Source organism: Xenopus laevis, chromosome 3L (assembly GCF_017654675.1).
Source record: "Xenopus laevis strain J_2021 chromosome 3L, Xenopus_laevis_v10.1, whole genome shotgun sequence".
Classification (NCBI taxonomy): domain Eukaryota; kingdom Metazoa; phylum Chordata; class Amphibia; order Anura; family Pipidae; genus Xenopus; species Xenopus laevis.
The window spans coordinates 81,942,184-81,962,499 of NC_054375.1; the positions used below are offsets into that span (position 1 = coordinate 81,942,184).

General features: G+C 36.8%; 1 protein-coding gene across 10 annotated transcripts in view; it reads left to right on the top strand.

The window, feature by feature from the left end:
* The window catches only part of lrrk2.L (leucine-rich repeat kinase 2 L homeolog), a 108,066-nt gene extending 88,829 nt beyond the window's left edge, over window positions 1-19,237 (top strand). For 8 of the 10 annotated variants that reach the window (XM_018252632.2, XM_018252631.2, XM_018252634.2 and 5 more), the window contains exons 44-53: window positions 3,295-3,395; window positions 6,777-6,971; window positions 8,451-8,644; window positions 10,375-10,447; window positions 11,116-11,300; window positions 11,652-11,804; window positions 13,170-13,375; window positions 15,434-15,493; window positions 16,609-16,740; window positions 17,840-19,237. In XM_018252632.2, coding sequence (XP_018108121.1) covers window positions 3,295-3,395; window positions 6,777-6,971; window positions 8,451-8,644; window positions 10,375-10,447; window positions 11,116-11,300; window positions 11,652-11,804; window positions 13,170-13,375; window positions 15,434-15,493; window positions 16,609-16,730 — 1,289 coding nt within the window. In that variant the 3' untranslated portion in view covers window positions 16,731-16,740; window positions 17,840-19,237. Of the gene's footprint in view, window positions 1-3,294; window positions 3,396-6,776; window positions 6,972-8,450; window positions 8,645-10,374; window positions 10,448-11,115; window positions 11,301-11,651; window positions 11,805-13,169; window positions 13,376-15,433; window positions 15,494-16,608; window positions 16,741-17,839 lie in introns of those variants that run through there. The other 2 variants (XM_018252636.2, XR_001934861.2) reach the window with 2 other exon arrangements.
* The last annotated feature ends 1,079 nt before the right edge of the window (window positions 19,238-20,316 follow it).

A 20,316-nucleotide genomic window follows, 5' to 3' on the forward strand; every position in this document is an offset into this window, starting at 1 on the left:
ACTAGGTTTTACCTGCAACTTACTTGCTGCCCTTTTATTAGACACCAGTGGGATCACCTGACTATAGCTGGGAAGGGTGGGAGCTACAACATGGAACTGGTCACTGCTCCTGTATAAACTATAACAAACAAGGGAAAATTGTGCTCACCACTATTTTTTAAAACCATTAGGCGGGGGTGCAATGAGGCTGTGACCACAAAATACATATAGACAAATACAAGAGTCCTCTGCACTCAACCCATTATCAATATATTTAAGACAGCGACATTTTGTGCATACTGCTACTAAAAATGCCTTACCCTTTAAACAAAACAGGGTTTGTTTGTCCATATATTGCAATATATTTAAGCTGGCCAACTACGTCAAAGTCATCACATATCTGGCCAGTCCTATGCTCATATATATATAATAATTTACTCCACTTTCAACAAAAAAGATAACCGTGGCATGTATTTCATTTCCCAGGAACATCTGAGTACTGGGGGTGTTTTCTGAACAAAGATTTTTAGTGAAGCAGTATTCAGTTGTATGAAATTAAATCAAATGTGAAAAACTGGTTGTTCAAAAATTTGGGCACCCATGTAATATTACTAATTTGAATGCATGTAACTGCTCAATACTGATTACTGGCAACACCAAATTGGTTGGATTAGCTCATTGAACTTCATAGGCAGTTGTGTCCAATCATGAGAAAAGGTATTTAAGGTGGCCAATTGCACGTTCTGCTTCTGTTTGACTCTCATCTGAATAGTGACAGCATGGGATCGTCAAAGCAACTCTCAAAAGATCTGAAAACAAAGATTGTTCAATATCATGGTTTAGGGGGAAGGCTTCTAAAAGCTATCTCAGAAGTTTAAACTGTCCGTTTCAACTGTAAGGAATGTAATCAGGAAATGGAAGGCCACAGGCACAGTTGCTGTAAAACCCAGGTCTGGCAGCCCAATAAAAATACAGGAGCTCCATATGCGGAGGATTGTGAGTGGTTACAGACAACCCAAAGATCACCTCCAAAGACCTGTGAGAACATCTTGCTGCAAATGGTGCATCTGTACATTGTACTACAATTCAGTTCAATTTGCACAAAAAACATCTGTATGGCAGGGTGATGAGAAAGAAGCCCTTTTTGCACTCACTCAACAAACAGCGTCGCTTGTTGTATGCAAAATCTCATTTAGACAAGCCACAGTAATTTCGGAACAAAGTGCTTTGGACTGATTAGACAAAAATGTTCAAGCATCAGTCACAAAATTGAAGTTACGCAGGGGTTGGATATTCCAACAAGACAATGACCCTAAACATACTTTGAAATCTACAAAGGCATTTATGCAGAGGGAGAAGTACAATATTCTGGAATGGCCATCACAGTCCTCCAACTTGAATATCATGGAAAATCTATGGGATGATTTGAAGCAGGCTGTCCATGCTCGACAGCCATCAAATTTAACTGAACTGGAGAGATTTTGTATGGATGAATGGTCAAAAATACCGCCATCCAGAATCCAGGCTATAGGAGGCATCTTGGGGCTGTTACATTTGCAAAAGGAGGCTCAACTAAGTTTTGATGCAATATCTCTGTTGGGGTGCCCAAATTAATGCACCAGTCTAATTTTGTGGGAAGGAGGGTACCCCAAAAAACATTTTCGAACTTTTTCAGCCAATCACCCAGTAAAAAGTAAATCTACTCTATTGCACTTCACCTGGTCTGTGCTGGAGAAGTAAAGTCTGGCACAAGAGGTAATGTTCAGTAAAATCCTCAACTTAGTGAATTAGCGAAGTTACGTCCCAGAGCGCAGCTTCGCCTGGCGCAAGGGTGCGAAGTACCGCTAGATTCTGTCTACTTTGCTAGCGAATTTACGCCAGGGACCATTCGTAAATTGGCCAGGGACCATTTAGCAAATTTGCCCCTATGCAGGAGCAGGGGGTGAGAGAATGTGAGCAGGGAAGAAAGACCCCTTTGTGCTTTTCCTCTTTTTGGTCCAGTGGCAAAGCTCCTTTCAGCTCTGGTTGTAAGAGAAATAGAGAACACATGGAGAGAGACCTTGTTATTTCTGCAAATTAGCCAGTTATTATATTAATGATGTGGTCTCCTGCAGAAGCAAATTCAGAGAAGCCCCACTCGCTCTGTATTTGCCCTTTTGCCACAGCGCTAGTATAGAACGCAATGGTGCAGATGCTATAGAACTGAACCTTTGATCCTGCAAAAGCCTGTGGCAGGAAATTGGAAAGGGGCTCAATGGAGGGGGAACTGGGGCAGACCCTGTATCAGTGAATTGTGTTCCCATACTGTACTGTACAGCATGTCATTTTATTCTTGCTGACATCACACTCATGTGCAAAACAGTAGGAGGGCAAGTAAATACCGTGTCATATAAAACTAGGCAGTGTCAATGGACTAGCTGCACAATTAGCTTGCATTAAAGCATGATTCTGTGTCTGCTGTTAATGTAGCACTGTATACATGTATAATGAACTATGATACCAGCTAGCATGAAGAAATAAAGAAAAAAAATGTATTTCATGATTAAAACAAAAGTGTCTATAGAAAAACCCTATTAACAGAACTGGTGTTTAAAATGGGGTAAACGTTACTGCCCCCTTAATTGTTAAAATGATGGAAGAAAACTAAACAGTAAGTGCTTACTATTGGGGTTAGAAATTATTGTAGCAGTGTAACAATCAGAGAATTAATGCACACCACCTTCATATAAACAGAAAAGAATAAAACTCAATGTTGTCTTACTAAAAAAAAATGCCTGCTAAAACTCAATACTTCACATAGAAGAGACTTACTGTACAAATCCGTTATCTTTGCCAAGACATGCAGGTACCATATTTACAAGACCAAGTTATGCTGCATGTCCTTATGAGATCCCCCCCCCCTTATGAAAATGGCTTTTACCCATCTTTATAGATTGGTATAAAGTCAAATGGCCAGTGAAAATCTAAAACACTCAGAATAGTTATTATAGGCAGTTTGGATTCTGCAGACATTTTATTTGGCTGCTTTCCTAAAGCTACAAGCCATAGACAAAGCAATTACCACAGTATTTTTACTGGGTGTTGGCTTTGCAGGTTGAACATATTTAATTTCCTAAATGGTTTCATTAAGAACCATGAATCATAACAGTAAATAATAATCTTCATTAAATGACTTAACTGAAAAATACACCTATTTTTTTTTGCTTTCCGTGAACATTCTAGTCTTATTTGTATTTTTGTAGCCATTTAAATGATATATTCTAGATTTATTTTGAAACCAAGAAGTTCATGCATGTGTATTTGAACGTTCCCTAGATCCAGTCAAAGAATATAATTGTGCCCCTTGGCCTGAAGTTGAAGTATTGATTAAAAAGTGTTTAAAAGAAAATCCCCAGCAACGTCCTACATCTGTCACGGTACAGTGAATCTTCCTTTCCCCCAGTTTCATCTTATCCTCATATGTCTGTATTGTTGTGTATATTGGGGGGTGGGGGCATCTGTTTATTTTGTGAACACATAACCTGCTTTAAATTGTATAATATTGTGGAATTCTAAAAATGGGGAAAAGGAGGAAAGTTTCATATTGCAAATTAACACCTATGCCATCACATTACCCTTTAAGGTAAGGTAAATGCTAAGTGGGGTCTATTTCCCTTTTACATGAGAGATGCAACAGCAGCTGACAATGAAAAAGTTGGTGTAATACCTACAATAATTATCTGATTAAACAACGTGACCAAACATTTCTGGAATATGTGGATCCTTACTTTTCAGGCATGAATGTATTGCCTTGAGCAGAAATCAGGACCATTGATTGTTTTTCAATGTCAACCTAAAGGAAACCATTCTGGTCACTGAAATATAAAAATAGTTAATAATGCATATAGCTTTTCTGAAGACAATGTTGCTGAATAAAACTAGTTATCACATGGAAAAGATAAATGAGCCTTCTCACTAAAGTTAATGACTACCTGGATGTAAAGTATAAAGTGAATGTCACAATTGCCTTTTTGGGATGCCTCACACTAGCTTATTGTTACTACTGCTTTTTTTGTAAGGTACAGATCTTAATTCACATGTAGTTAAATGAACTAATTTTACCAATGTACATCTACCCGTAGTAACTGATGATATGTTGCAGTATAAACAGGTGATCAGTAAGTGTTACCTGCTGTTTGGTTGCTATGAATTAATTTACAAGGGCAACTTCAACTTGCAAGTGCCAAATTAAGGTGGAACACAACCCACAATCTAAAATCCTCCAAACATACCAAAGCCAATTCTAATCCTAATGTGAAAAACCCAGGGTCTTCATTATAAATAAATCCTATAAATGTATAAATTATAATATAAATACATGTATATTGGTTAAACTATATAGCATAATTTAACACAACAAATCCTCATTCTACATAATCCTTCTTTATTTGAATTATAGCATCTCTTTGAGCTCTTCAGCCTTGTATTTAACATTTAGATTATTGCTGTCCATCATCAGGCAATCACAAATTACTGTGTGATATTCAGAAGCTCAGGATGCTTTTCTCATCTGACCAGTATTTGCACTGCGATTGTGCTGTATTGATTTTGGCATAAAGAGGGAGCAGACAGAATGTCTGCAAGACATTTAACTGTGTTCACTACACCCTCAAATATTTGCTTGTCTTCTGAAGGTATAACTTTGTAATATTCATTGGTAAGTTTCTATTTATCAGTTCTTGCCCGGGAATTAACATCATGTGTTAAGATAAGACAGACTTGTATAATATTCTATCATTAGAGAGACATATACCAACATTAAGCATGTATCTGTGGTTAAAATCAATTAAAATGGGAAAAAAGCCCTTTTACTAGTTTTTCTTTATTGGAGAAATGTATTTCTTGGTAATAACATGGGCTGTCTATTTTTTGTTGATATTCATAATATAATTTTAAAAGTATGTTGGCAACATCCATTTTGTTACGATCACTCTGTTTCCTTATTACTTTTTTGTCAGAAGATCAGGATATTGGAACAAAAATGTAGCCAGTAATTCTCTGTGGTATCTCAGTCTGGTTCAGAAAGCTAGATCTACTCAACCCTTTGAACCAACTGATTTATTTTATCCTTCAAATTCTAAACTACAAAAACTGTTTAGTGGCAATAACCTCAGCCAAAACAGGTACAGGTATGGGATCCGTTATCTGGAAACCTGTTATCCAGAACGCTCTAAATTACAGAATGGCTGTCTCCCATAGACTCCATTTTATCCAAATAATCCAAATTTTTAAAAATAAATTCCTTTTTCTCTGTAGTAATAAAAAAGTACCTTGTACTTGATCCAAACTAAGATAAAATTAATCCTTATTGGAACTAAAACCAGCCTATTGGGTTTATTTAATGTTTAAATTATTTTCTAGTAGACTTAAAGTATGAAGATCTAAATAACCGAAGGATCCATTATCCAAAAAACCCCAGGTCACGAGCATTCTGGATATCAAGTCCTATACCTGTTGTGAAATTCAGCCTTTTTTAAGTAAGAAACGTACTGCTGGTTCTTAAAAGGCATATCAATATGGAGGACAGTTCCCCCAAGATGTATACTTGAGCAACAGTTTATATCAAATTAAGTGACATATTAAAGAATCTTATCAAACTGGAATTTATATTTGAGTAAATATTGCCCTTTACATCTCTTGCCTTGAGCCACCATTTCGTGAGGGTCTGTGTGCTGCCTCATCACCTGACCAGAAATACTACAACTTAACTGTAACAGGAAGAAGTGTGGAAGCAAAAGACAAAACTCAGTCTGTTAATTGGCTGATGTGACCTAACATGTATGGTTTGTTTGTGCGCACAGTGAATCCTACGATCAGAGGGGGTGGCCCTTATTTTTTAAAACGGCAATTTTCTATTTAGGGTTACCGAATGGCACATACTAATAAAAAAAGTATATTATTATGAAAATGGTTTATTTACATGAAGCAGGGTTTTACATATGAGCTATTGTATGCAATATCTTTTTATAGAGACCTACATTGTTTGAGGGGTATAGTTTTCCTTTAATTTGCTGCTGCTGTTCAATCTGTTTCACAGAAATCAGGAGTTTTGTCAAAGTGCTGGAGGAATAGAGTAGGAACTCTCTGCTTGTAAAATGTTTTCTGTAAGGTACTGGTCTTTCCTTTCAGAATATTAGATTACCTTATTGTAGCATTCTAAGTGCAAGCAAAATGCAAGGAAAGACCTGACACATTCTAAGAGCGGATATTCAAATATATGACTAGCCACTGCCTGTCACTGCAGAGATGCCAACCCAGATATAAAGTGATCAAGGCATCTTGCCCTCACCTGTTCCATCACTACCTGCCCTCCTACTGTGCTCCCTACTCCATTGCGTCATACTATATTGGAGAACTTTGGGTGACCATTCTATTTATTTAAATGTAGTTGGGTTCTGCCTATTATGTTAGACGTCCGCTCACTCCAGCCTTTATACATTACATTTTTGCCTAACTAACTATATTAGAAACATTTTTTATTTTGTACCCAGTTTTTATTTTTACACTGAACTGTTCCTTTAAAGCACTAACACAATTATTCTGCTTGGATCCAGTTTCCTTTTCTTCGTATATTTATTTTGTATTATCTGGTCTTATTATATTTTTATACTGCTACTGAAAACAATGAGGAGATAAGAGAGCTCAAGACTTTTTTTTAACTTCCCTAGGGATAAGTCCCTTAATAGGGAATACACTTTCAGATTGCCTTTTATAACCCTTTAAAAGATAAAAAAAAAATGTTATGTCTTTACTTACAGGTATACGAGATCTTAAACTCAGCAGAACTACTCTGTTTAATGAGAAACCATGTGATATTCAGTATGTTAACAGCAGAATGCATGGTGGCTGCCAGTCCTCTTGTCAAGAAGCATGTTGTTTGGGTAGGAAATGGCTGCACTGAAAAGGGACAGATGTGCTGTATCGATTTAAATAAAGGTGGACAAACGTGTGAGGTAATTGGTCTGGCTCTGTAATGATTTTTAATGGACTTTGTGTATATAAGAATTACAGATAAACTGACACAATCCAGCTCTTTATGTCAATGTCATAGAGATCACTTTGCTTTCAACTACTTGTAGTTGCAGAATTCCCACTACCCATTACATGTTGCTTCACATTGACAACTGCTGCAGGTGGCCTTGTGCTTCCATTGGTTTAGGTAGAGGTTATTATGTATATATATCTGAAGTTCAAGGTAAGGTCTTAAAGGATAAGTAAACCTTAAAAATAAAAAAAAATTAAAATTGATGAGGGAGCTATTCTAATCACTTTTGCAATGTACATTCGTATTTATTTATTTTTAAATTCCAAGATATTAAAGGATACATGTACTGTTAATATGAATTAATTTTGTTACAAAAGCACAACCTGCTGGTCATTTTGTGACCATTTTGACCACCAAGTTGTCAAGGAAGTTGTAAAGAGAAGGAAAGAGGCTGCTCTGATGTTCTTCTGCTTAGGAAAGATGTGATAAAGGTTTCTAATTTATTTCTTAAAGGAAAACTATACCCCCAAAATGAACACTTAAGCAACAGATAGTTCATATCATATTAAGTGGCATATTAAAGAATCTTACCAAACTGGAATATATATTCAAGTAAATATTGCCCTTTTACATCTCTTGCCTTGAGCCACCATTTCGTGATGGTCTTTGTGCTGCCTCAGAGATCACCTGACCAGAAATACTTCAACTCTAACTGTAACAGGAAGAAGTGTGGAAGCAAAAGACACAGCTCTGTCTGTTAATTGGCTCATGTGACCTAACAAGTATGGTTTGTTGGTTTGTGAGTACAGTGAATCCTACGATCCCAGGGGGCGGCCCTTATTTTTTAAAATGGCAATTTTCTATTTATGATTACCCAATGGCACATACTACTAGAAAAGTATATTATTATGAAAATGGTTTATTTACATGAAGCAGAATTTTACATATGAGCTGTTTTATGCAATATCTTTTTATAGAGACCTACATTGTTTGGGGGGTATAGTTTTCCTTTAAGCAGAAGAACATAAATAAAAAGAAAATAAACAATGAATGTACATTGCAGAAGTGCTTAGAATAGCCCTCTCATCAATTTTACATTCACTTATTTTTAAGGTTTACTTATCCTTGAACATGGATCAATAAAGAGGCGAGACTATGCTTTGATCTCTCGAGTGCCTCAAGATTACTATATTGACAGTAGCAAACATTGAACTGCCTTTGTGCATTACCTTGCATTTATCAGGACTGAAATTAAATCGTTCAAACTTGCAAACATTGTTCAAAGTGAAAACATCCTACGTGGAGTTTATTGATTTTCACAATTTAGTGTCATCTGCAAGACTTTCTGCAACCTTGCTGACAATGACATAACTTGTTAACTAGGCTTGTTCCCACTAACTATAACCTTGCTTACACTACTTTTTAACTGGCTGTTTTTTGTTTTTAGGATTTTTCGGACAGCAGAATCTTATGCCTTACACTAGTCACATTACCCGGAGAGAAACAAAACTGGATTGTGGCTGGAACTCAGTCTGGAGAAATTATAACTGCAGATTTAGACGAACTTAAAATAAAACACACTCTGCATAAATTGACAGATTCTGTTACATGTTTGTTGTTCTCGTGCATCCAAGGACAGAGGTATTGTTAATTACATTGAACATGTTTATTCAGTAAGCCGTTAATTTCTGCATCTCTAATGTTTTTAGAACATTTTTGTCACTGTGATGGCAAATTCCATTTTATGACAGACTCTGTCAGGGACAGGTCACTGTTTTTGGATGTTTAGAACACCAAATTTTACCACATTAGCACAGGAGTAGTTAAAATGACTCTTGTTTTATAAAATCCTGTGATATCTAAATTGGTGAATTCAGTAGGTTTAACAAAAAGATTGCATAAAAATGTGAGGAACTAAAGCCTTTTTTTTTTTTTTTTTAAACACAATCAGTGTATTTCAAGGCTCAAAGTAATTGGACAAATTAAAAAACTGGTTACTTATACTTGGTTGAAACCCCTTTGCTGGCAATGACAACCTGAAGTCTTGAACTCATGGACATCACCAGATTCTGGGTTTCCTCCTTTTTAATGCTCTGCCAGGTCTTTACTGCAGCGGCTTTCAGTTACTGTTTGTTTGTGGGCCTTTCTGTCCAAAGTTTAGTCTTCAACAAGTGAAATTCGTGCTCAATTGGGATCAGATCAGGTTACTTGGCCGTTAAAGAATATTCCACTTCTTTGCTTTAATAAACTCCTGCGTTGCTTTGGCTGTATGTTTTGGGTCATTGTCCATATGTATTATGAAACACCTCCCAATCAATTTTAAATTTGACTGCATTTAGCTGGATTTGAGCAGACAGTGTCTCTGAACACCTCAGAATTCATTCCGCTTCTTCTGTCCTGTGTCACATCATGGATAATCACTAGAATATAGATATGCCTACCTCCTGGAGAGTGCTGTTCACTTGTTTGGCTGTTGTGAAGGGGTTTCTCTTCACCATGGAAATGATTTTCCGATCATCCCCCACTGTTGTCTTCCGTGGACGTCAAAGTCTTTTTGCATGGCTGATTTAACCAGTGCTTTTTGTCTTTCTCAGGATGTACCAAACTGTAGATTTTGCCACTCCTAATATTGTAGCAATTTCTCGGATGGTTTTTTTCTGCTTTTGCAGCTTAAGGGTGGCTTGTTTCACCTGCGTGGAGAGCTCCTCTGACCACATGTTGTCTGTTCACAGCAAAATCTTACACATACTAGCATCAAAAGCCCTCAAATCAACTCCAGGGCTTTTATCTGCTTCATTGATAGACAAAACAAAAGAATTGCCCACACCTGCCCATGAAATGGCCAATTACTTTTGAACCCCTGGTCCAATTACTTTTGAGCCCCTGAAATGAAGTAATTGTTTTAAAAAGGCTTTAGTTCCTCACATTTTTATGCAATCTCTTTGTTCAACCCACTGAATTAAAGCTGAAAGTCTGCAGTTCAGTTGCATCTGAATTGTTTCATTTAAAATTCATTGTGGTAATGTACAGAACCAAAATATGAAAAAAATTGTCTCTCCAAATATTTATGGACCTAACTGTATAAGTGTAGATTTGTCCAGCTGGGAGACCAAGGATTTGCAAGATACAGGTAGCATGCTCAATGTTCAATAACTGCAATTTGCACAGACTGGAATATTGTATATATATATATATATATATATATATATATATATATATATATATATATATATATATATATATATATATATATATATGCACCTGTAGTGAAATGTTACAACCGATTATTTGCTATGAAATCACAATTTGTTAATTATGTATGAAAGTTTTATACAAGCATTAATTATAACCTATTAAATTGTATATTTCAGCCAAAAGAAATATCACATTCTAGCAGGTACTGCAAATGGCCGAATAGCAATTTTTGAAAATACTGCAGTAAAGGTAATGTTATCACTTTCATTTGTTTTGTAAGAATAGACTAGAAATTCAAAAGTGGATATTATAACTGTATTTACTGTATTTATAAGTTTTCATCTGGAGATTTGACACCACAATTTACCAAGAAACAAACCATAGTTATACCATCACATGTCTTAAATTAAAGGGGTACTGCCTCCTCCAGCATACCCTATCGTCCACCACCCTTTTTATCCTGCAAGGAAAAATACCCCTCCTTGTGACATGAGCTCATTCATTTGGACTTATGTCCAGATACTGCTTATACACCTTTTTTAAATATATGGAACTTTTTTTTTCTTTATGCATGAGTCCAGAGATTGAAAGGAATCATCCTGACTTGTAGGAGTACTACAAGGCTTATGCCATCCCATCTGGCGATTCACATTCTTGCCGGTGGGAAGGCATTTCAGGGAGATTAGTCACCCGCAGTAGTGAAGATTTATCGCAGGTGACTAAATCTCCCCATGTCCAACTACCCTAATCCATATTCCTGAACTGGTGGGTGATTAAAGAGCAGCAGAGAAACCACCTAACGTGACATTAGCCTTTAAGTAAGATAGACTAAAAGGTTCTGAAGAGCTTACCAATGTGCATTACATTAAAAAATTAGTCACTTATCTTTACTTTTTGTCACCTTTCTGTCCACAAAGTGTGCATATGCTGCACCAATAAAGGTGATCGACATTGGTGATAACAGCACTCCTGTAATGTGTCTGTGTGAATCCACTTATTCATCTGAAAAGAATTCAGTCTGGGGTATCTGTGGGACAAAGATTTTCTCACTTTCTAGTGAATTCACTGTACAAAAGACAATTGATACCAGAACTGCCACACTGTAAGTTTTTCTCTTTCTATTCTAAGTATTGATTGACTTCAAGGCATGCTATGATAAAAAAGATTTTTATTTGTGCAATGTACATCAAACATAAAAAAGATCACGTTAAATAGTGTTGTCTGTTTTCTTTTTTTTTAACAAGTACTGTTTTAACAATTACTGTATATAATGTACTTTTTTTAAACATAAGCAAAATAAATAGAACTTCTGCTAAAAATGTATTGCTTAAAAATATTTGTTGGTATATCACTTTATGTTGTATTTGCATTTTGCCCAACATTGCAACAATGTAAGGAATTGACTGGTAGTATTCTCAGATTTATTTCGGACTATTTTTTTTCTGATCTTAAGGTATTCTCATGGCTCATACAGCGAATCCAATATCACATGCTTTGCGATTGACAAATACATTTATGTGGCAAAGAAAATCAGTCCCTATGTAGAAATATGGGACAAGAAGACAGAAAAAATATGTGAAGTCCTTGATTGTGTCCAGTTCCTGAAGTAAATTTCTTGTTTCGATCAATACATAATGTTAGCAGTTTGAATTGCATTTGACAGGATAGGATAATCTTATTTATAAATGGGAGAATGTACTAAAACATGGTTTGTATTCTGTCTAAATTAAAAAAAAGTAAGGTAGGAACACACAGCCCAAGATGTTTTTAGCTGAACTGCCTGCCATCAGGCCAAACTCAGATGTGATTGAATCAGGCTGATTGCACACAAATATTGTTGCAATAACCAATACAAGAGGTAAATGGACCCCTGCTCAATAGCTCACAGTCTAACAGGAACTGGGGTATAACACATACTAAATTGTAGCAGACTATTCAAAGCTAATTACCGACTGGCTTCTACTGGCAACTGCACTTAGAAATGGCAATTGGCATTTTAGCAGCTATGTTACCCATGACACTGGAATTTGATATTATACTGCAACTCATTTCCTGCCATTAGTGACATAACCTATCCAGTTTTTGAATAATTATACAGAGTTATGTGATTAGATTCTGTATATTTTCATGTGTTCCATATTCCTATAGCAACTGAATAGATATTAAGAAGTTGGGATGTTTAAATAGTGCAGAATGTAAAACTATATTTTCACTTTATTCAGAACATGTGTTTTTGAATAAGTTTCTTCATCTGGGGGGGTTATTAAAGTTCAAGTTGTGTTTTCCACAAAAATATTTTTTCGAGGGAATTTTTTGGTCAAAACTACCATTTTCAGGTGAAAAAAAAACTAAATTTTCTTGAGATTTATTATACCATGACCCTGGAAGAGATAGCTAAAATCTGAAAATACACCATCTAAAACCTGTTGAGATCATGTAGGAGTCAATGGCAAAGGTCCCTTGAATCATTTGAAGATATTAATAGCCTTCATGATGTTCTTTTGGAGGATTTTGCCTGAAAACGTAATCCGTTTTTTCACAGAAAACTCTTATCAATTTGAGTTTTTGGGTTTTGCAACTCGAACTCGCTGAATCAAGTTTTTTTCTTAAATACGAAACCATTCGAATTGTGAGTTTATTTGACCTTTGATAAATAACCCCGTAACTGTAATTCTTATTTTCTACCTCTTTTTTTTTTTTTTTTTTCCTCTGATCTGCCTACTGCTGGTTACACATGCAACAATTCATGCAGGGCGATTGATTTCTGGCTAAACTGTATGATCTTTGGTGCGTGTGGGCCCCAGTTCCAAGTCATTAGCATATCATATCTTGTTCAATCGCTTCAGAAAGAAATGTTCACAGTACAATGCAGAACTATCCATTTCCTATTTAATATGTAGCTGGAAAATAATAAAATACCTTTGTGTCAGGAATAAAGCTTAATGTAAAAAATGTATATTTTTGTTTATAGAGAAGATAGCAGGAAGAGAAGAAAATGTAAACAGGAAGAAGCTTATACTTCACGAGTAAAAGCTTTATATTTGCAAAAAAATACTGCTCTTTGGGTAGGAACTGGGGGAGGTCATATTCTGTTAATTGACTTATCAACTCGTCAACCAATACGAATAATCACAAGCTTCTGCGATTCTATTCGAAGTATGGTGCCTGCACAGTTAGGTAAGATATTTTAATATGATAATATTAGTTATTTATTTTAGACTGTATCAAGGCTTTGTTCTCTGTGCAATGAATATCTCTTCTATGCATTTGAATTTGTATTTACAATGGTTAACAGTATGTGTGACTGCTGCCTTATTTGTAATATATTGTATGGGAAAAAGTATGCGGATACCCCTTTGCCTTTGCTCACGACACAATATTATCTCCTACTAAGATATTCTTGAGAATTCCATGCTTCCTACTTTGTGGAATCGGTTAAGGAAAGGCGCTTTAATGTTTTAGCAGGAAAATAACCCTTTGCAAAAAGTAAAGCCTATACAGAATTGGTTTGCAGAGGGCAGTTGAAAATTGTAGCTGACCTGCATAGAGCCCTGATTTCAACCCAGCTGAGGACCTTTTGGATTAACTGGCGTACCATTGTAAACTAGGCCTAATCACCCAAGACCAGTGCCTAGATAACTGACCCTATAACTGTTTAATAAATTCTCATTTTCCTGTCATGTGATTTGTAGAGGAATATAATGGTGACAAAATATATGGTTCCAGTTGGAAGCAAATTCCTGATATCATGTGGCATTAATTATGAAGAGTAATCTAGCCTTATGTGTTGCTAATAAAGTAGGTTGGCTTCAATGCATTTGTACATTTGATTCATGTTTGGCTGCAAAATTGCAAAATGCTCTGATTATCCAGGCAAGGTCTGTTGAGGATAACATTTTGTATTGTGCCATCTCCTGAAAGTGTCTTGTTTGTCTGCCAGAAAAGTTTTTTCTTATTTATAGAGAGAGACTGAAGTCATCGATTACAAATGGCAAGCAGGGTGCATATATATGTATATACTCCAGTGTGTAATAAAATTACCATATATACTCGAGTATAAACCGACCCGAGTATAAGCCGAGGTACCTAATTTTACCTACGAAAACTGGGAAAACTTATTGACTCTAGTATAAGCCTAGACACAACTACAGCCCTGTCTCCCAGCAGCGCACATTCTGCCAAAGTGACCTCCCCAGCGATCAACCGGACTTCTTTGCAAAGTTGATGGTGACAGAGAATTGCCAAACGGATTACTGTGTGCATTGTCCCACTGTCCCACTACCATGTGCAGAGGGTGCTGTTTGATATTGCCATCACTGTTAATCTTTCGTATAACCAACAGAGGGCGATGTGTGATATTGCAGTCACTGTTATTCTTTCATATAACCAACAGATGGCGCTGTGTGATATTGCAGTCACTGTTATTCTTTCATATAACCAACAGAGGGCGCTGTGTGATATTGCAGTCACTGTTATTCTTTCATATAACCAACAGATGGCGCTGTGTGATATTGCAGTCACTGTTAATCTTTCATATAACCAACAAAGGGCGCTGTGTGATATTGCAGTCACTGTTATTCTTTCATATAACCAACAGAGGGCGCTGTGTGATATTGCAGTCACTGTTATTCTTTCATATAACCAACAGAGGGCATTGTGGGATATTGCAGTCTCTCCCCAAGTGTATAGGAATGATTAAAAGTGACTGCAATCTCAACTACTCGGGTTGGGTACCGCTGACCCGAGTATAAGCCGAGGTAGACTTTTTCAGTACATTTTGGATGCTGAAAAACTTGGCTTATACTCGGGTATATACGGTACACACTGGAGAGCTGCTAAATGACTTAAAAATGCAAATAATAATAAAAAATGAAAACCGATTGCAAATTATATCAGAATATCACTAATTAACTCAAAAGTGTACAATCCCTTTAATGGAGAAAATACTGAACCAACAATTCCACTGATTTAATGATAGTTACTGGAGTCTATATGACTAAAATATTATATTCTTAGCAGAACAGAAAGCATGGCAACTACTGTTATTAATGGATACAAACCGGCAGAGAAGCTATCCATAACAATAAGGGGATGTCTACAGTTTATTTGGAGCTGTTTAATAATTGAATTTACAGATCCATATGTATATGTAAAGCACCTCCTACAGTAGCAGATTATAATCTTGCTAGTCCATCATAGCAATATTTTGTCTCACAATGCAATTTCTTTTTTTAGACAGAGGAAGTATAAAGAATGTTGTGCTTGTTTTGGGATGTCGGTGCACACCACAAAAAGGTATTCTAACATTTATTAATAAGAAGCAGTGTATTTGAACATGTAATGGGTCATTCTTGATTCCAGGGGTCACAAGAGCATGGCTCTTTGAGCACTTGCACCCCTTTGAGCTCTGCACTGAGCGCCAGATAAAAAACCCAGTGCTCAGTGGCGGAACTACCGGGGGAGCAGGGGGTGTGATTGGGCCAGGGCCCGCACCCCCTCAGGGCCCCCCGGCAGCACGCACGCCGATGTTTTCTTTGCGGAAACTCACATACAGAGGGGGTGGGGGACCGGCGGCATGTCCCGCGCCAGGGCCCACCCGCTCCAGTTACGGTACTGCCAGTGCTTACTATAGAGGACAGTATCAAGGTGCACAGTACAAGCCTATCCTTACCATATGCCTTAGGGCTGCTGCTCCATACCTTGGACCTCTGAATGACGCACAGGGTAGGGGACAGGAAGGGGGAATCCTATGAGCCTTCCCCTGCCAGCCCCATTGAATGGAACATTGACTAACAGCCAGTGTTCCATTCAAAGTACAGTATGCATGAGGCCTGTGGATATTTGCACAAAAAAAACTTGCAGGAATAGTTTGTTGCATTTTTTTCTTAAATGAGCTAGCATTCAAGAAAAAAGTCCACAAGTTTTTTTCCTCGTCTGGGGTTTTTTCTCACAAACTTAATCTGATCACCTTCACAAGCCACAACAAGATCAGTTTTACTGCTCTTGTGGATCACCATCCTGGAGTCAGAAACCAGATCTGATGTGGCAATAGATGGTAGATGCAAACCTTGCAGATTAGGGGGCAGGTGGGCCTCTGCTGGGCTTTTGCCCTTGAGTTTTTTAAAGCAAAGAAGTACTGGCACAGTGTTTTAAGTTAGCAATAAGAATTACTAGGAATGCTTAACTTCTTGGATAGACATAATATTGAAGGCTATTGTGATACTAAATTCTATAGTTAGTATAGATATGGGTATATATAATTTATGTGAAAGTAGGGAGGGGTGAGTGTAGGGATGCTGGGTTTTCATTTGGAGGGGTTGAACTTGATATCTATATTCAACCCGATTTAACTATGTAACAATTAAGAAAAAAAGTAATACTGGTTTATTTTTTCCATATTTGCTTTGCAGAGATACAATCATTTCTCTCTGTCTGGGATACTAACCTTCCACATGAGGTCCAGAATCTTAAAAAACACAATGAAATCAGACAAGAACTTGCTGATAAACTGAGAGGATTATCAATGGACTAATGAATAATCGGTAAATTAAACTGAAAACATTTGTTTATAGATATCTAAAAAATAAGATAACATCATAAGTTCTTTAAGGGTAAGGCCACACTGGGCGTTTTGGGGAGATTTGGTCGTCTGGCGATTAATTGCCTCATCTTTGCGGCGACCAATCTCGCCAAACACCTTCCCTCACTCTGCGGCAGCTAAAATTAAATACACTGGCGCTAATCACACGTGGCGAATCGCCGCGTGTGATTAGCGTGGCGTTTTTTCATTTTAGTTTAACCAGTATGAAAGTGTGTGTTGTAATGCTCACAAAAGATTTTATTAGCTATTGTTATGCAGTTATCAAAGCTCAGAATGATTCACTGCAGTGCTGGTTGTCTGGCTGAAAGTTATGCGAATAAGAAAACTTGTTCTTGATCAGAGACCCTATCAATGCACACTTGGGTCAGGTAATTATTCCTCAGAAATGTGACAGAGCATTTCTGAGATATAAGTGATCACAGCATAGGTCAGTGGAGGGGAAATTGCATGTATTTTGAAAAAGAAAAAAGATGGGTTTTTACCAAACACTCCTAGGTATAAGCCCATCAACCCATTTGCAGGCAAAAAGATCACATAATCTACCTGTCACCCTTGAAAACATTTTAAGTACATTATCCTCTGCAACAATGTGGGGTTGTTCTCTAATACTATAGAATGGCACAATGTAAATTAAGTTCTTTTGAAAACATCTAGGTCCATGTTTTGTTGCATTTGGTCATAGCCTAAGGAATTTAGTTTTAATTGGTTAGATAGAATATCAAGCCATTGTACCTGGAAGAGCCATTATTAACATTGTCATTGATCTTCTCCCATATGTGAGGATGGTGCCTGAAAAGTGTTGTTACAGTCCATGTACAAATGAATTGTACGTGTTAGCATGAAATGATACATCGAATGAGGGACAGAAAAAAACACCCACAACTTTCTGTTCAATGAGAGGCTGGTCCCATGTTAATGCCTAAAGATTACACAATGTTTTTTAATATATAAGATTATTTCTTTAGAATTTCTGCTTTGCATTTTGTTTATTTATTAATTTTTATATATTATTATATTGGTTTTATTTGTCACTTTTGTAGGTATAGGGAATTCGGAGTATAATTAAAAGCTTGGCCTAATCACTGCTCTAAAGAGGATTTAATTAAGAACTCTTCCAAATGAGTACAGCGATGGAGCTCATACATCGTTGGATTATGTACCACTTTTATTCCGAGTTGTTTCTTTAATAGATTGCATTTTACTGATTTTTTTGTTCTGGGCTGCCTGATCTAAGATTCCTAATATTATTTATCTGTTAAATGTTGGGTATCCATCCTCATTGCCTTTGAACCAGGCATTGTGCTTTCAACCTCCTTGCCTGCCTTTATAGCTATTTTTACTTACATCTTAAAATGCAATTTGCTGTGTTAATAAGTAATGTTTACCAGTTTATTTAACCATAAAAAGAGGCTATAGATATAGAACATGCCACCTATATTTTAATTCATATGTGAGAGTTAAAGTTACAATATTGCCACAAGTAGGACCAACCAACAAAATGTTTAATTAAAGCAGTATGGGCAGTATTTTATCTCCAATTTCTGTAGTGCATGCTTATACAAAGAGAAAAAAATGTTCTTGGTCCTTTTAAAGCTGCTATTGCATGCTTGTACAGTGGCGTAACTATAGCAGAAGCAGACCCCAAGGCTTGGGGGGGGGCATTCCAGGAAGGGAGGTATCAGAATGGGCGGGAAGTAGGTGGGAGGGATTGCCGTGTGCCAGGCCCCTATGAAGACTTTTTTTTATAGCTGGGGACCCTGGCGCACACCAGTTACGCCACTGTGCTTCCACATCTGTTTTAGAGCAAATGACTAGAACACTAATGTCCCTTACATGAAGTTCTGGTCATTTAAACACTCAAAATGTATTTATAATCCAAAGACTGAAACTTTTAAAAACATTGGTCAACAAAGTGAAGTACAGTATGTATTGAGTTTAATCCAGTTTTTATGCAGAATATTTTAACTGTGCATGCACACACACGCACTTAGGGGCGTGTGTATTATGTTGTGTAAAAGGAAATTTTCCAAAAAAAATGGTGTAAAAATCTGCATAAAATAAATGGTGAATTTCTCAAGGTGTGTTTAATTTTATGCCTCGCAAACCCCAGATTTGCCTCTGTTCTTTTACATTGCTTCAGATGGAAGAAACAAAAACGCATAAAAAAATGATGGCGTTTTTTTACACAGCAACGTCTGGTGATATGTGGTGTATTATCCCACCATTTTTACACAGCATAATAAATATACAGCTTAGAGACATAACCCTGCAATGCTGCTGGATGGTTTTGGGGGGAGGTGTTTAAAAAAAAAAAATAAAACTGTGCATATAACTGTAAAATATAATAGCAATTTTTCATATGTCAGTTCTGTGTTTTTACCCTTAATGTTAAATGGACATTTTTATTTAGACATCTGCAATAAAAAGTAAATACTGTATATTTGGTAATGTGTGTCCTTTAGTCGCAAACTTTTAACTGCAAATACAATTTGTGTAAATATTACAATAATTTCATGTCTTATTCAGTGTTTTTAAAGTTGTCCGCTGCAGATCTTGTAGAGAAAATACAAAGATCTGATTCTGAGTTTGTTACCTTGCCTTTTCCCTGGAAATTAAACATTGCAGGCCTTAGGGTACATGTAGTATTGCAGACAGTGGTAAAATGCTGATTTGCCTTAAAGCACTTACAGGAAAATGTAAAAATATGTATGTATATCGGTCGGGGGGGTCCCATGCATCTTTTTCTTTACCATATAGGCACCCATTATTATTATCATCAAGTATTTATAAAATGCCAGCATAATCGGTAGCGTTGTACAATAAATTGTCGCGTACATACCAAGCAGCCAATAAGGAAATAGAAAAAAGAAGCAGGATTAGGATCATTACATGGTGCTTGCACAGACATACCCTAGGCTGGTGCTGTTTTCAGCTAACAGGAGCATGGCCCGATGTATCATATAAGTGATTACAATCACGTGCGGGGGGGGGTCTTACCTTTTGGCACCCCCCAGGGATTGAAGCTTAACTTTTCCTCAACTATATTCTCTTATCAGTGGTGGAGTGCTAAGACATGGAACTCTATCACTGCCCATGGGTCAGTGTTTAAAGTTTAGCTCACTAAAAATAAAACTGTGGTTGTACAGCAAAGCAAATTGCTTGAACCTAGCTGTGACCTCCTAAGTTCTTACAGCTTGCGGCACTTCCCTGGCACACACCAAGAAATTGTCTTAAACGCTAAGGGCTCTTTATACAGGTGTTCCACAATGCAGTGGAAAACATCCCTAATACAGTAGGTATCTTATTGGAAACCTTAAACTAGATTAAACTATACTAAACAGCTAGACCATGAGATTAAATAACCCAGTGTAAGAGCTAGCTATTTCTCCAATCCTTTGCCTACAGTATGGTTCCAGTGTACCTATACTTTAAAGGTCTTTGGGCTGCTGCAACAGAAATGTAGTAATCTGTATCTTATACAGACACATATTTTAACTGATACACCATATTTTCACCC